Genomic DNA, 18,797 nt, shown 5'->3' on the forward strand with positions numbered 1-18,797 from the left:
GGATATCAGGAGTGATATATAGATGTTTGGGGAAAGTTCCCGGATATTCATGTAAATCTCTGTTCATTCTTGGCTAAATAGTCAAGTGGGCGTTCACAAGTGGGAATTGACGACTCTCTGTAATTACACTTATACACAGAGAGCTGTCAATCATTGATTAGCACCACCCACTTGACTATTTAGCCCCAAATGAGATTTACTGTATCTCCAATATGACAGGTTTCCTTTAAGCAGCAGTATCTAATCCTGTCATGTTTGATACTGTTTATTCAATTACTTAGCCTATCATGTGTGATACTGTCTGCTGAGCTGTGTATCTAACCCTCCCATGTGTGATACTGTCTGCTGAGCTGTGTATCTAAGCCTATCATGTGTGATACTGTCTGCTGAGCTGTGTATGTAACCCTATCAAGTGTGATACTGTCTGCTCAGCTGTGTATCTAAGCCTATCATGTGTAATACTGTCTGATGAGCTGTGTATCTAACCCTATCATGTGATACTGTCTGCTGAGCTGTGTATCTAACCCCATCATGTGTGATACTGCCTGCTGAGCTGTGTATCTAACCCCATCATGTGTGATACTGTCTGCTGAGCTGTGTATCTAAGCCTATCATGTGTGATACTGTCTGTGGAACTACTGTGATCCTGCGTGGGGTGAGTCAGGGTGAGTCACTGTATACATCACCGCTGCTGGACGGTATACAGGAGCGAGGAGGGGCTGGTACCAGGGACCACCTTCTCCTCTCCCCAAAACCGCCTGACATTCCTGCCTGCAGATCCAGAGCCGACTGGGACACAGGAGACCAGAGACCGGGACACCGGAGACCGGGACACCGGAGACCGGGACACCGGAGACCGGGACACCGGAGACCGGGACACCGGAGACCGGGACACCAGGACACCGGAGACCAGGGACACTGACCAGGTAAGACCCCCGAAATAGGTAAACACCCTACACTGCCAGTCAGCTGCGGTATCTAAGCCTGTCATGTGCGATACTGTCTGCTGAGCCACTATATCTAATTCTATCATGTGTGATACTACCTGCTGAGCTCTGTATCTAAGCACATCATGTATGATGCTGAGATGAACTGCTGAACTCTGTATCTAATCCTATGTTGTGTGATGCTGTCTGCTAAACTCTGTATCTAATCCTATGATGTGTGATACCGTCCAGCAGGCCTGTGTATCTAATCCTGTGATGTGTGACATTAGCTGCTAAGCCTGTGTATCTAATTCTATGGTGTGTGATACTGCCCGGCAGGCCTGTGTACCAAACAGTGCATTTATACAGAGAGATTTATCTGACAGATCTTTGAAGCCAAAGCCAGGAACAGACTATAAACAGGGAACACGTCATAAAGGAAAGACTGAGATTTCTCCTCTTTTCAAATCCATTCCTGACTTTGGCTTCAAAAGTCTGTCAGTTAAATCACTAAACGCACCATAATGCTGTGATGTGTAATATTAGCTGCTTAGCCTGCGTATCTAATCCTATCTTGTGTGATGCTATCTGCTGAGCTGTGTATCTAATCTTGTGATGTGTGACATTAGCTGCTCATCTCTGTATCTAATCCTATGATGTGTGATACTGCCCGGCAGGCCTGTGTATCTAATGCTGTGATGTGTAATATTAGCTGCTTAGCCTGCGTATCTAATCCTATCTTGTGTGATGCTGTCTGCTGAGCTGTGTATCTAATCTTGTGATGTGTGACATTAGCTGCTCATCTCTGTATCTAATCCTATGATGTGTGATACTGCCCGGCAGGCCTGTGTATCTAATGCTGTGATGTGTAATATTAGCTGCTTAGCCTGGGTATCTAATCCTATCTTGTGTGATGCTGTCTGCTGAGCTGTGTATCTAAGCCTGTACTGTGTGCTATTCTTTCAGAGGAAGCTGAGATACTGCGTTGCCCCTGGGATTGGCCGCTGTGGTCGCTCAGCAGATTCCTCGCAGGTTTATTACGGTTTTGGCTCTATATATATCGTTGTGTATATTATAAAACCGCACACAGGAGAGAATTCGAAGAAGTGACGTCCGCCCGCGCCATGATTGCCTCATTATAACCGTATATTGTACTCAGCAATCCTTTCACCAGAGCCGCTTCATTACTCACATTCATCCTGGTTTCCTTATTACCTCCAGAGCTGCATTCACAGTTCTGACAATTCCCTATAGCAGTTACTAGGTCACATGACAAAGTAGGGCAGTGAGAACCAAGTGAGAACCAGCAGAATTGTGAATGCAGCTCTGGATGTGTCTGCTGCATGAGATGTAATACATATGGGCTTTGTGTATGGGAACCAGTACTGACACCTGCAGCCAATGAAATCACAGCTTTCTGATAAACTCTGATTGGTTGTGAGGTGAAGCAGAAAGCATGTGCCCCCCTCAGAGAATATGGGGGGAAATCAATGGCAGGATGATATTATCACATGAGATACAGCTAATAATATATTATTAGATCTATTATTATAGATGACCTCAAACAGGTAAACAGGTAAAGCCTTTACACTTAAAGGGGAAGTCCACATTCTTCTAAATGGACTCCCCCTTCAAAGTACGGTTTCTGATATTGGATGGTCTGAGACTTCTTGGGTTTTTTTCATGCAGAAAGCTGTGGTGTCTGTGGTCAGGAGGAGGAGGGGGGCTCACCACCACGAGGGGTTCAGGATGAGGAGATGGAGGGGGGCTCACCACCACGAGGGGCTCAGGATGAGGAGATGGAGGGGGGCTCACCACCACGAGGGGCTCAGGATGAGGAGATGGAGGGGGGCTCACCATCACAAGGGGCTCAGGATGAGGAGATGGAGGGGGGCTCACCATCACAAGGGGCTCAGGATGAGGAGATGGAGGGGGGCTCACCACCACGAGGGGCTCAGGATGAGGAGATGGAGGGGGGCTCACCATCACGAGGGGCTCAGGATGAGGAGATGGAGGGGGGCTCACCACCACGAGGGGCTCAGGATGAGGTGATGGAGGGGGGCTCACCATTACAAGGGGTTCAGGATGAGGAGATGGAGGGGGGCTCACCACCATGAGGGGCTCAGGATGAGGAGATGGAGGGGGGCTCACCATCACGAGGGTCTCAGTATGAGGAGATGGAGGGGGGCTCATCACGGAGAGTTGTCACAGGGCTCATCACCATTAGGGGCTCAGGATGAGGAGCTGTTGGGGGGCTCATCACAAGGAGTTGGCAAGGGGCTCATTACCATTAGGGGCTCTGGACAAGGAGCTGGTGGGGGGCTCATCACCACAAGGGGCTCATTACCATGAGGGGTTCAGGACGAGGAGTTGGTGGGGGGCTCACCACCATGAGGGGCTCAGGACGAGGAGCTGGTGGGGGGCTCATCACCATTAGGGGCTCATTACCACAAGGGTTTTAAGTTGAGGAGCTGGAGGGGAAGGGAGGGGGGTGCAGCCGGGGCCAGAAGAGAAAGTCTGAAACCTGGAATTATATAAATATAGGGGAGAAGTGGAAAGCTGGGGGCGGAGGGGGTTGGGGGTCTGGAAGTGATTGGTGCCCGGACATCCTGCTGACGTGATGGGGGAGATGACCTCAGGATGAGTATACATATATCTAATGTTAACCCTGTGTGACTGCCCTGTTAACCCTTTCTAAGTGCTCCCTCCCCCTCTATATAGTGTAAAAAAAAGTTCTGTAACTTACTGATAGACTTTACGTTTCCTTTTTTCACCATTTGAAGATCTCTGCTTGTTGTCAGTGAATGAAGGCAGTAATGGCTTCCCTTCAAAGGCGGACAATCCTGCCCTGCGTACACAGCTGAGGCTTTGTTACATTGTTTCAGTGTCACCAGCCATCAGCTATTCACAGGGCTGCGGCTATTGGGGACTGAAACTGTGGCCCTGGAGCCTAAGGGGCCCCATAAGACCCCCATATGAGGGGACCAGAGCTATAAATCACATACAGGATTTGGGGAGAACCTATTACGTCTCTGCAGTTCTGTGAGGCTGGAAGGATACTTCTAGTCACTGACAGCAACAGAGATCTTGATGTGTATAAGAGAGCTGGTTATACAAGGATTCAGCGATAACTCCTTTAAGTCATCTGGATTTTGTTTAGGAAAACAAAAGTGCAAAACTATGAGATGACAACCGCGCTGTGTGCGACACGGAAAATCCTCCCCCTTCATTGTCCTTAGTGGATGGAATCATGTGACCTCAAACAGCAGCTAATATAGTGGCAGAGGTGGAGCGGAGGGCCCTATGTATGAGAGGAGCCCCGGTATAAGCAATGTGATCATGTGATGCCATGCAGTGATGTCATTACCTGAAATAGTGATGTCATCGCACGGTTTCATACAATCAGACATGTCAGTTATTAGGACTCCACCCCAGTACGTACAGCAAAGGGTAGATGGGCATCAGATGTTCTATGGCACTGTTATATGCGTACTGTATAGTGCTATCTTATGTGCACTGTATGTCATACTTATAGGGGCACTGTATGGCACTGTTATATGGGCACTGTGTGTTATACTTATAGGGGCATTGTATGGCACTGTTATATGAGCACTGTGTCATACTTATAGGGGCACTGTATGGCACTGTTACATGGGCACTGTGTCATACTTATAGGGGCACTGTATGGCACTGTTACATGGGCACTGTGTCATACTTATAGGGGCACTGTATGGCACTGTTATATGGGCACTGTGTCATACTTATAGGGGCACTGTATGTCATACTTATAGGGGCACTGTATGTTATACTTATAGGGGCACTGTATGTCATACTTATAGGGGCACTGTATGTCATACTTACAGGGGCACTGTATGGCTCTTTTGGAGATGACTTGAAGGCTTTTGGTAATAAAGTGGACTACCTATAGGGGACCTCTACTGCAGCGGGTTCTAACAGCTTTGGATTCGGTTACGCATACTTTGAAGATAACCCGTACTCACATTACAGAAAAGAGTCCAACAATGCTGGTAGAGAAAGCAGTTCCAGGAGTGCAAGCCCCAGGTGATTTGCTGTGAGGAGCCCACCATCGACCCTCACCTTAGGAACTGGACAAGTTGCAGCGGGGCACACAGGCGAAAAGCACTTCTCTAACCGCTGTCTGGCAATAAAAGCTCGCTGTGGATTGCAGGGCTAGGCAGACTTGGATATCCCCCTCAGCATGGACAGGCCTTGATCCCTCATCAGTGGCAGCCATGGCTAGTCAGACAGGAACACAGGAGCTGAGGATGATAAGCATATACTTTACTAAGCTTAGCACTGCACTGATCTCCACTACACACTAGATTAAAACTTAGCACATAGCCCCCTCCACTCTAACTGATAGACTTCTAGCTGGTTTCCTATTGGTGGCGAGCAGCCTGAGGTCGCTCCACACAGGATTGGATCAAACTGGAGGGAAAGTTTACGCAGGGCTGTGATAGGTCCAGAGGCAGGGGGGGGGGGCAGTTGAGGAGAATCAGTTCGGGCATGCGGCATGGGCATGGGGTGCGGTAAGAATACTTTCTTTATTTTTCCCCACCCCCCTGCAGCAACTCAATTTTTCTTATTTTGCCGGACTTCGCCTTTAACCCTTACCCAGACCTTCAGCTGGTGTTTGCTGTCACTGAATAGGGACTATACATATATAGTTTTAAAACCTTGTCCACAGATAAAAGTGCCTTCCTATATACATATATACTCAGCAGCAGTGGCATATAGGTTCTGGGGCACTGTGTGGCACTGTTATATGTGCACTGTATATCAGACTTATAAAGGTGTTGTGTGGCACTGTTATATATGCTGTGTATGTCATACGTATAGGTGCTCTATATGGCACTGTTATATATGCACTGTATGTGATACATGCACTATATGGCACTGTTATATATGCACTGTATGTCATACATGCTCTATATGGCACTGTTATATATGCACTGTATGTCATACGTATAGGTGCTCTATATGGCACTGTTCTATATGCACTGTATGTCATACATGCACTATATGTCACTGTTATATATGCACTGTATGTCATACGTGCACTATATGGTACTGTTATATGTGGACTGTATGTTATGCTTATAGAGGCAGCGTATGGTCTCCAGATAATAGTCCTATCTCTATATGACTAGGAGTCTGTGGGACAACGCTACTTCTTTCTAGCTCCTCTGTATATGGTGGCCTGTCTGGCGGTTTTCTTTCTTTTACCCTGGGTCTCCATTCAGTAGATCTTTATTTTATCAGATTCCAGGATTGTGGGTGGAGGGAGGGAGGGAGGGGGTCTCTAGTCAGCAGATCAGACACCACACAGCCAGCAGTTCTGCTGATCTCAGGTGTTTACCCAGGTGCCAGGGGTGAAGGGGTCGGTGTTTCTGCCAGGCGGTGGGAGCTGGAAGGAAGCAGGCGGTGCCCAGACTCCTGGCATATTGTGTAGTGATCCCTCTAGGTCTGTGGTGTTATATTACTGTTATTACACTACAGCCGCACCCATATCAAGCTGCTCTGCAGTGTAATATCTGGGGGCAGCACAATAATTCAGCATCGCAGTTCAGGAGCGCAGTCCCCTACAGCAGCCATGGTGCCATATATTACTGTAGATGTCATGGTGCCATATATTAGGTGCCAAGATCCCATATATAAGGTGTCATGGTGCCATATATTAGGTGCCAAGATCCCATATATAAGGTGTCATGGTGCCATATATTAGGTGTCATGGTGCCATATATTAGATGCCAAGATCCCATATATAAGGTGTCATGGTGCCATATATAAGGTGTCATGGTGCCATATATAAGGTGTCATGGTGCCATATATTAGGTGTCATGGTGCCATATATTAGATGTCATGGTGCCATATATCCCATATATTAGGTGCCAAGATCCCATATATAAGGTGTCATGGGGCCATATATTAGATGTCATGGTGCCATATATTAGATGTCATGGTGCCATATAATAGATGTCATGGTGCCATATATTAGATGTCATGGTGCCATATATTAGATGTCATGGTGCCATATATTAGATGTCATGGTGCCATATAATAGATGTCATGGTGCCATATATTAGATGTCATGGTGCCATATATTAGATGTCATGGTGCCATATATTAGATGTCATGGTGCCATATATTAGGTATCATGGTGCCATATATAAGATATCATGGTGCCATATATTAGATGTCATGGTGCCATATAATAGATGTCATGGTGCCATATATCCCATATATTTGGTGTCATGGTGCCATATACTAGATGTCATAGTGCCATACATTAGATGTCATCTTCTACGTTCAGTGGATTTACCATCTCATTTCCTGGTCTTTTTCACAGGTCACAGAACCTTTAGCTTTATAGAGAGACCCCTGGACTCACCATGAAGACCCTCACATCCTTGGCCCTGCTACTGACTGCCCTGACTGTGGTTATAGATGGGAACAGCCCCAGTAAGGGGCAGGTAGGTGGTCATGGTGGGGAATCATCATTCTGGGAAGAGCAGGGAGAAAAGTCAGGGAGGGGGAAGACAGTGAGCAGGACATGATGTGTGTGTATATATATATATATATATATATATATATATATATATCTTTATTTCCTAACAGTTGCAAAGGTCGGGGCAGGCACAGTCGGTGAGGAGGAGAGGAGCCATCAGCCAGCCGGTGCGCATCACCCAACGTGGGAGGAAGAAGAGTATCTGGTCGTACAACCCCGGGCACAGATCCCTGGCATTCCTGGTGAATTCTCTATAGCATGGGAGATTACAGGGTTAGGGGGCTCACTGGTGCTGTACTATACAGAGCATGTATGTGCGCTGTGGTATATTATACCACAATACGTATACAGCACAGACAGTAGCCATATAATACACATACAGCACAGACAGTACACATATAATACACATACAGCACACACAGTACACATATAATACACATACAGCACAGACAGTACACATATAATACACATACAGCACACTCAGTACACATATAATACACATACAGCACAGACAGTACATATATAATACACATACAGCACACACAGTACACATATAATACACACACAGCACAGACAGTACATATATAATACACATACAGCACACACAGTACACATATAATACACACACAGAACAGACAGTACATATATAATACACATACAGCACACACAGTACACATATAATACACACACAGCACAGACAGTACATATATAATACACATACAGCACACACAGTACACATATAATACACATACAGCACACACAGTACACATATAATACACACAGCACAGACAGTACACACAAGGTACACAAAGTACTCATATAATAAGCATACACCACACTCAGTACACATACGCCACACAGTACAAATACACCACACACATTACACATATACACCACACAGTACACATATAATACACATACAGCACACACAGTACACATACACCACACAGGGCAGAGACACAGCACACTCAGAACACATAGACCACACATAGTACACATACACCACACAAAGCACACACAGTACACATAGACCACACAGGGCACAGACACAGCACACTCAGTACATATACAGCACAGACAGTACACATACACTACATACAATACACATACACCACACAAAATACACACACAGTACACATATGGTACACATAGTACACATATACCACACACACTACTACACATATGGTACACATAGTACACATATACCACACACACTACTACACATATGGTACACATAGTACACATATACCACACACACTACTACACATATGGTACACATAGTACACATATACCACACACACTAATACACATATAGTACACATAGTACACATATACCACACATAGTACACATATAATACACATAAACCACACACATGCACGATACACATACACCACACAGTACATGTACAGTTACATCTTGGAGGTGACAGGTATCTCTGGTCTCCTGTAGGTCGCTGGGGAGGTGGACACGGTCACCCCACCGCCTGTAGAACCTGGGACCGGGGAGTATCGCTGCCTCGGCTGCTGCGGGGACAGAGTGACAATCCCAGTAAGTATCAGAGAGACACACAGTACAACCAGAGTCACATCTTAGTGTCCCAGACCCATCACAAAGACCTGATCCCTGTCTGTTCTAGCAGTGATGTTGCAGTGCATTGTGGGAGATGTAGTGCTCTATACCTCAATGTACTGCTACATCCCTTAGCCTGACCTGTAGGCCAGTGCTCGGCTTCTGCAGCCTGGGAGCAAAGAATAATGCAGCAGAATTGTGAATGCAGCTCTGGATGTGACTAGAGTATAAAACATGAGGTAAATAAGGATCAGCTCAAGATCAGGAGATCCTTCTGACCTGATGCTTTATTCCCTGTGCTTAGGGGAAATCTACTGCAGCGCCAAAACTCTCCAACCGGGTCAGCAGGATTCTGCAGCGCTCAGATGGACCCGGAGAGCTGGGAACCGAACCAAACTCCATCAATGACCGGTGCCTGGGCTGCTGCGAGGAGAGTGTCACCCCCAGCCCTGTGACCGAGGAGAGGAGCACACAGCGCCACCTGCAGGTGGGTATATGTACTGTATGAATGTACTGTAACCAGTGGGGTAGCTATCAGAGAGGCAGGGAAGGCAGTTGCTATGGGGCCCATGGGGGGAGGGGGCCCGATGCACAGGGAAGATAAGAGCCTCCTGTGTCCTTCTGCTTAACCCCTAATGTACTGCAGTGTGTAGGTGACCCAGTGTTCTCTTACATGCTGCAACACAAAAAAGGGTTAATAAGCTAAAGACAATTAGCTCTCTCCCTCACTACTCTGATAAACTCTGACCTCTGTTCTCTGAACTCCTGCAGAGGTCAGGGGTTATTGGTGCAGGAGTAGTGAAGCAGAGAGCTAATTGTTTTTAACTTATTAACCCTTTTTTGTGTTGCAGCATGTAAGAGAACACTGGGTCACTTACACACTGCAGTACATGAGGGGTTAAGCAAAAGGTAGCCTGCTCCTGCACCTATGTATATAATCATGAGGCTCCTAATAGGCTGTTATAGTTAAATACAGTGGATGGACAGAACAAGCAGGCATTGGCTTTCTCCTCTGCCAGTCACTGTTGTGGCTGCACACAGGATTCTGCCTCTGGCTACAAGAGATTAATTTTTTGGCCACATCACTGAGTGTGTGTGTATATGTGTATGTGTGTATGTATGTGTATATATATATATATATATATATATATATATATATATATATATATATATTATTTTTTTTTTTTTATAGTATGTAGGGGAGGGGGGCCCCATACAGTTTTTTTCTATGGGGCACCATGAATCCTAGCTACGCCCCTGACTGTATCTGTCTATCTATCTACCTATCTATTTATCTCCTATCTATCTATCTATCTATCTATCTCCTATCTATAATCTATCTCCAGTCTTCCAGTACTTCTCAGCTGCTTTATGTCCTGCAGGAAGTGGTGTATTCTTTCCAGTCTGACACAGTGCTCCAGAGCAGCAGAGGATTTCTATGGGGATTTGTTCCTGCTCTGGACAGTTCCTGACATGGACAGAGGTGGCAGCAGAGAGCACTATGTCAGACAGGTTCTATATTGGGGTGATGTTCTGCAGAGTGTTCCAATAGACCTCTGTATTGGAGCAATGTTATGCAGAGGGTCCTAATAGTCCTCCATACTGGAGAAATGTTCTGTAGGGAGATGTTTTGGTGCAAAGCTCTGCAGAGCGGAGCTTGGGACCTCAGTTTTTTAGCTCCTTCTTGTCCGGAGCTGTGGGAATGTTCTGCTCTCCCAGGGGAGTGTTTGTTCTGCGGTTTGCAGCGCCCTCAGATGGCGAGGGACTGCGGCTGTGGACATCTGTCATCTGGTCGTGTACACAGGATGAGGCGGTTTTGATGTGACCACATGATAGGGATTTCCCTGTGGATGATGGGTGCGTCAGCCTGTTCCCTGCTCTATATCACTTGTCTCCCCCTGAAGCTGAACGCTGACTCCTCAGGGTACAGCAATAGGGCCCCGGCCTATCAGCCCCTCTAGATTATAGCTTTTATAGGTTAGTGGCCCTTTAATTGTGATTGCAGCACCATCTAGTGGAGAAGTGACAGAACTGTTATCTCCCGCTAGAGAGGAGCCCCAACTGAGCCACAAAGAGGGGCCCCAACCGGACCACAAAGAGGGGCTACAGCAGGCCACCAAGGGCCACGGCAACCACAGCAAAGGCCTCAGCAACCACAGCAAGGGCCACGACAACCACAGCAAGGGCCACGGCAACCACAGCAAGGGCCACGGCAACCACAGCAGGGGAGGGTGAACAAGGCGCCCTGTATCCCACCCAAGTGTAACCCAGACTGGATTTACGAGTCTTCCAGCTCAAGCGAAGAGGTTAGTGTGATACTGTGTGATACTGCCTTATGAGCTGTGTATCTAAGCCTATCATGTGTGATACTTCCTTCTGAACTGTGTATGTAAGCCTATCTATCATGTGGGCGCTGTGTATCTAAGCCTAATTTGTGTTATGTATCTAATACTGTCTTGTGATACTGTCTGCCAAGATGTTGTATCTAATTCCGTTATGTGTGATACTGTCATCTAAGCCATGTATCTAAGCCTATCATGTGTAATACTGTCTGCTAAGATGTATCTAATCCTGTTACGTGTGATACTGTCATCTGAGCAATGTATCTAAGCCTGCTTTGTTCCTTTAGATGCCAGCGATCAGACACCATGGAGCACGCAGCAGGCTGCAGTCCGTCCAGCTCCGGTCGGGTAACCTGTGCCGCCATCTTGGCTGTAGATCCGCCCTAGGATTGGAAATCGCTCCGGACAGCTCCAGCTCCAGCGAGGAAGACTGAGCGAGTCTAGAACATTCTCAGACGGAGAGGAGGGTCCAGGGACTCTGAGGCTTCAGCATCTGATGGATCTGTGTGATTGACGTCCTTATGCCCCTATTCCACGAGTCGTTTGTAGGAGCAAACGAGCGCTATTAGCGCTCGTTTGCTCCTCGTTCCCCGCTCGCTGCTGCCGCTATTCAACGCGGCGTCAGCGAGCGGGTGAGTGCGGGAGGGGCGGCGGGGAGCTGCTGGGGGGGCTGCCCGGGGGATCGCTGATCGTCCGGGCAGCCCATAGGATATAGCAGCATCTGCTGCCGACGGTCCTATTCAACGGAGCGACGGCAGCAGATAGCTGCTATATCAGTCGCTTGTTTTTCAACATGTTGAAAAACAAGCGACTGCAACGATCAGCCGACATGAACGATGTCGGCTGATCGTTGCACTCTATTCCACGGGACGAATATCTTTCGTAGCGGCCGTTATCGGCCGAATACGAACGATATTGCTCCTCTAAACGACCCGTGGAATAGGGCCTTTAGATTGTCAGCTCCGCGGCCTAGTCTCCGGCTCCGCCCACTCGCTGGATATTTTCCTCTTATTTTAGTTCTTTGTCTTCTTATTAAAGTGACGCTTCACCTTTATTCAACAGCGAAAGATAAATATTTGGAAACCATCAGTAAGCATGGTCCCTGCTGCTGTTGACAGATCCTGTTACGGCCTCATGTACATTGTAGTAACAAAGGAGAATCCAAATAATCAGACACATTGGATGGTTCTTAATGGGTTAATCAGACATCACTGTATGAAACCATTATATGTGATACACTATATATTATACATGATACACTAATCATACCGAATAGAGACCCAGAGTAACCACAATAGCTCCATAGGCAGCAGCCGTCCTTCCTGCTGATGGTTTCCATGTAGCTGCAGACTGGTGACCAAACAACACTCCAGGGGAGGACTGTAATAATGGACTATAAGTAATAATGATTGAGGCTGTATTCTCATTGGCCGGTCATGTGACAATGTGATATCCTCTGTATGATGAACAATGATAAACTTTCTAATAAAACATTATAATTTATTTCTCTGCTATTTATTATTATTATTGTTTCCCACATATTAGCTGCAAACCAACCTCACTGCCCAGAGCAACAGCTAATAGAAAATGATGGGGACCCTGCTACCCCCCCCCCTTTCTAAATACAATAATGCCCCCTAGTGATGTCATCTAGTACTGCAGGTCTGACACTGTATATTATATATCTACAATAATGCCCCCTAGTGATGTCATTTAGCACTGCAGGTCTGACTCTGTGTATTATATATAGCTACAATAATGCCCCTAGTGATGTCATCTAGTACTGCAGGTCTGACTCTGTGTATTATATATAGCTACAATAATGCCCCCTAGTGATGTCATCTAGTACTGCAGGTCTGACTCTGTGTATTATATATAGCTACAATAATGCCCCCTAGTGATGTCATCTAGCACTGCAGGTCTGACTCTGTGTATTATATATAGCTACAATAATGCCCCTAGTGATGTCATCTAGTACTGCAGGTCTGACTCTGTGTATTATATATATCTACAATAATGCCCCTAGTGATGTCATCTAGTACTGCAGGTCTGACTCTGTGTATTATATATATCTACAATAATGCCCCTAGTGATGTCATCTAGTACTGCAGGACAGACACTGTGTATTATATATATCTACAATAATGCCCCTAGTGATGTCATTTAGCACTGCAGGTCTGACTCTGTGTATTATATATAGCTACAATAATGCCCCCTAGTAATGTCATCTAGTACTGCAGGACAGACACTGTGTATTATATACTGTGTTTCTCCGAAAATAAGACATACTCCTAAAATAAGATCCTAAAGTAAGGCATCCCCCCAAAAATAAGTCCCCCCCCCCCCACCCTGCAGCGTGGGGGCCATAGACCAGCGCTGCAGGCATACTGGTCTATGGCCCCCACGTCCTGCTGCTGCACTCTCCTGGTCCCGCTACTGTTGCGCCTCTACTTCACTCCCTGCAGTACACTGCGGGAGGGCAGGGGAGACCAGGGGTGGGGGGCGGAGTTAAGACCTGCAAGATGGCACTACTAGGGGGCGTTTTATATATATATATATATATATATATATATATATATATATATATATATATATAAAAAACACAGTGTCAGACCTGCAGTACTAGGTGACACCGCTAGAGGGCATTATTGTAGCAATTGTTGGAAAAATGCTTGCTTATAATGTGGGTTATTAGTATAATCATTGATATGTATAATTTAAAATAAGTAATGTGCCAGGGAGGAAGTCATGAGTTAGGGAATGGCCACAGTAGCGTTTTTCTTTGTTTTTAACGGATCCGTCTTTATTAATTAAACTGATGAGCATAAACTGATGAGCAGACTGATGCAAACTGATTGCAAAATGTTCATCTTTTTTTAATGGTCCGTTTGTATTTTGGCTTTAAAGAACAGACTTTTGTACATCAGTTTGCATCAGTCAGGATCCGTTTTTCTATCCGTTTATTTTTCTTCTTTGGTTTCTTGGTGCTTCTGCGCATGCTCAGTGCATAAACGGATGAAAAAAACGGATGTGGACGGAAATACCTTCCGTTTTAGATCCGTCCTCATTGACTACAATGTAAAAAAAAATGGAAGTGCACTTTCCGCTCGTGATCCGTTTTTTTAAGCGCAAAGAAAAATACTGCAAACACTATTTTTTCTTCCGTTCAAAAAAACGGATCTTGAACGGATTGCATGCAAACGGAGCACAATTAGGGCAAATGGAGCACACTAAAATAGCATGGGAATCTATGGGGATTTTAACGGATCCGACAGTTTCCGGTTTGCCTACTCTAAAACGGAAAAGGTAGACGGAACGGTTCCGGATGGTCAAACGCTAAGGTGAACGTAGGTGTCAGGGAGGGGGTTGTAAGTAAATAATAAAGATTTAGGAGTCTGCTCACTCAACCCCTAGATAGATAAATTTCTCTCCAGTATCTTACCAGATGTTGTTAATATTAGCCTTGACTGTAAGTCACTTTGTTCTCTTGACTAATATAACTTAGCCACTTAAGCCCTCTGTGGGGATGTCTCCTTGCCGGCAAGTAAAACAAATCTGAACTTAACTCCAGTGTTTGTGATCCTGATTGGTAACAACTGAATTGTCTTCACAGATTTATAATACACAGAGTCAGACCTGCAGTACTAGATGACACCACTAGGGGGCATTATTGTAGATATATAATATACAGTGTCAGACCTGCAGTACTAGATGACACCACTAGGGATAGATCTATCTATCTAGATATCTATTCTTTCTCCTATCTCCTATTATCTATCTGTCTGTCTGTCTGTCTGTCTGTCTGTCTGTCTATCTATCTATCTATCCATCCATCCATCCATCCATCTCCTATCTATCTACAATAATGCCCCTTGGTGATGCCATCTTGTACTGAGGGAATGACAGTGTATTATAAATTTACAATAATGCCCCCTAGTGATGTCATCTAGTGCTGCAGGACTGACAATGTGTAAGATTCTTCACTGGACCTGGATGTGCTGTGGGATATTTTGCTAGATACATAGATATTAGGTAGGTAGGTAGGTAGATAGATAGATAGATAGATAGATAGGAGATAGATAGGAGATAGAAGATAGATAGATAGATAGATAGATAGATAGATAGATAGATAGATAGATAGATAGGAGATAGATAGATAGATAGATAGATAGATAGATAGATAGATAGATAGAAGATAGATGATAGAGAGATGGATAGAGAGAGAGAGAGAGAGAGAGAGAGAGAGAGAGAGAGATAGATAGATAGATAGATAGATAGATAGATAGATAGATAGGAGATAAATAGATAGATAGGAGATAGATGATAGATAGATAGATAGATAGATAGATAGATAGATAGATAGATAGATAGATAGATAGATAGATAGGAGATAGATGATAGATAGATAGATAGATAGATAGATAGATAGATAGATAGGAGATATATAGATAGATAGATAGATAGATAGGAGATAGATGATAGATAGATAGATAGATAGATAGATAGATAGATAGATAGATAGATAGGAGATAGATAGATAGATAGATAGATAGATAGATAGATAGATAGATAGATAGATAGGAGATAGATGATAGATAGATAGATAGATAGATAGATAGATAGATAGATAGATAGGAGATAGATAGATAGATAGATAGATAGATAGATAGATAGATAGATAGATAGGAGATAGATAGATAGATAGATAGATAGATAGATAGATAGATAGATAGGAGATAGATGATAGATAGATAGATAGATAGATAGATAGATAGATAGGAGATAGATAGATAGATAGATAGATAGGAGATAGAAAGATAGATAGATAGATAGATAATAGATAGATAGATAGATAGATAGAAGATAGATGATAGATAGATAGATAGATAGATAGATAGATAGATAGATAGATAGATAGGAGATAGATGATAGATAGATGGATAGATAATAGATAGGTAGATAGATAGGAGATAGATAGATAGATAGATAGATAGATAGACTGATAGATAGATAATAGATAGATAGATAGATAGACTGATAGATAGATAATAGATAGATAGATAGATAGATAGATAGATAGATAGATAGATAGATAAAAGATAGATAGATAGATAGATAGATAGACAGATAGACACAATAATGCCCCCTAGTGGTGTCAGGACTAGGATTATATAACTACAATAATAAGAGGTTTCCACGTCAGAGGAAGTGTATTAATTACATGAAACAGCTGTCACGCTCGTGGAAGGTGTCGGCGTTCCAGCTATCACCATTTGTATGGACTACATAAAAAATGTAATAAAGGACAAGTTTTATTGGGTGAGTGCACTCTCATGTTCCTTTTGTTTATGTGGATTTCTATGGACTTCCATGTTCTTGAGCAGGGATGTCAAACTCAGCTTTAGCTTTAGCTGTCCAAGCATGATGGGAATTGTAGTTTTAAAACAGCTGGAGGGCCTGAGTTTGACACATCTGTTAGTGATGAGCGAATAGTAAGGTAATTGATCTGTCGAATATTATCGAATAGTTCGACGAATATTCGATAAATATTCGATAAGCGTTCAAATCCCCCAGCTTCCGGTTTTTACCTCCAAGTGGTCAAATAGATGTTTTTCAATAATCGAATACTTGTTCACACTGACTGTAATGGGATCAAATATTCGAATATTTCACTATTCGCTCATCACTAACGTCTGTTCTAGAGAGTAGCACCCCCGCAACGACCCCAAGTGTGCCCTACACCCCCACCAGTTATCCGTACACTGTTGTTACCCATCGCTTTCTGTCTGGGTAAGAGACGTTTCCAGGTAACCAAACTCTTCTTTCCATTCCTGTTGAACCAGCCGTATAACCAATACATGTCAATGTTGCTCTGTGTCTCTGGGTGACACTGATGGGAGCGACTCCATAGAGGTCACAGGGCTGTAGAATCACATGGAGCAATACAAGAACAGTGGTACCTCGGTTTAAGAGTAACTTGGATTAAGAGAGTTTTGCAAGAAGAGATCACAGGTTTTTTTTAAATTGTAACTTGGTTTAAGAGCATTGCTGGGTGGGAGGGGGAGTGGGGGAGGGGCATGGTCTACATAGCGGGGTCTACAGCCCTGTACTCTGACCCAGGAAGTCTCCCTCACCTTCCAAATCACAGCAGATCTGTCAGCCTTGCGTGCACTTACACTGCACTTACACTCAGCTACACACACTGCTACTTTAATGTGCCTGAACTCACACTCAGCTATTCACACTGCTGCTATAATGTGCCTGCACTCACACTCAGCTATACACACTGCTGCTATAATGTGCCTGCACTTACACTCAGCCATTCAAACTGCTGCTATAATGTGCCTGCACTTACACTCAGCCATTCAAACTGCTGTTTATAAAGTTTCTATCATTGTCCTTCTGCACAGCTCTGGGATTCTCACTTCCTGATTGGTCCATGCTGAACACACACCCCTTCCTCATTGCTGTCATGTGACCACACAGACCTCGGAGAGCAGCCCTGCTTCTCTATTCTAGCCTGTTGTACTACACTACTGCATTATGGGGATCTGCAGCTCCATCCTACATCTACAAACTGCTGCTGTTTTTTTCAGGTTTATGACATACTATACATAATACTCCACATGCTGATTGCTATATTGTACAGTAACTTATAATATCACATATTCTGCAGCTTCTTATAGTTTGTTTCATCTGTTCTACATGTTATTCAGAATAGAAAAAATTATTATCTTTGGGGTGTGGAACCAATTGTCTGCATATCAGTGATTTCTTATGGGAAAATTTGCTTTGGTTTAAGAGTGGATTTGGATTACAAGCGCGGTCCCGGAACAAATTATACTCGTAATCCAAGGTACCACTGTAGTAGGAATATAGAAACAGATGCTTAGGGAGAAGCTAGAGGCGTCTTGTAGCTGAGTAATGTGGCGGCTCTGCTTCCACCTGCCTGTAGTTTGGTGATGAGCGCTGCTCTGAGGGGACTGGGCCGTGCTCATGCTAGGGGCTATAAGGGTGACGCCTTGAGCTGTGACTCATCCTTAGAGGGATTTTCCAGTTTTAACACTTTTGTTTCCATTCAAAGGCAACAATCCTGTACATAGCTCTCCGCTGAGAAGTGATACAATAGTATCCAGTCTAGACAATGCTCTGTGAGCCCTACAGCCTGGACTCCAGACTGATACATTGTACATAGCTAGTCCTGCTCTTAGCTGTATCCAGTGTAGACAATGCTCTGTGAGCTCTACAGCCTGGACCCCAGACTGATACATTGTACATAGCTAGTCCTGCTCTCAGCTGTATCCAGTGTAGACAATGCTCTGTGAGCTCCAGACAGATACATTGTACATAGCTAGTCCTGCTGTCAGCTAAGAAGTGATACATCTGTATAAAGTCTAGACAATGCTCTGTAAAGGAGCAGCAGTGGTATA

At 44.5% G+C, this 18,797-nt stretch overlaps 1 protein-coding gene across 1 annotated transcript; it reads left to right on the forward strand.

Moving 5' to 3' along the window:
- The first annotated feature begins 759 nt into the window (after positions 1-759).
- LOC138784878 (uncharacterized) lies at positions 760-12,870 on the forward strand. The gene is made up of 7 exons (XM_069960573.1): positions 760-926; positions 7,297-7,420; positions 7,566-7,697; positions 8,906-9,004; positions 9,330-9,512; positions 11,074-11,331; positions 11,655-12,870. Exons 2-7 carry the CDS (start codon positions 7,340-7,342, stop codon positions 11,799-11,801), a joined length of 900 nt encoding a protein of 299 aa, XP_069816674.1. The 5' UTR covers positions 760-926; positions 7,297-7,339; the 3' UTR covers positions 11,802-12,870.
- Positions 12,871-18,797: the final 5,927 nt, after the last annotated feature.

Source organism: Dendropsophus ebraccatus, chromosome 2 (assembly GCF_027789765.1).
Source record: "Dendropsophus ebraccatus isolate aDenEbr1 chromosome 2, aDenEbr1.pat, whole genome shotgun sequence".
In the NCBI taxonomy this organism is placed as follows: domain Eukaryota; kingdom Metazoa; phylum Chordata; class Amphibia; order Anura; family Hylidae; genus Dendropsophus; species Dendropsophus ebraccatus.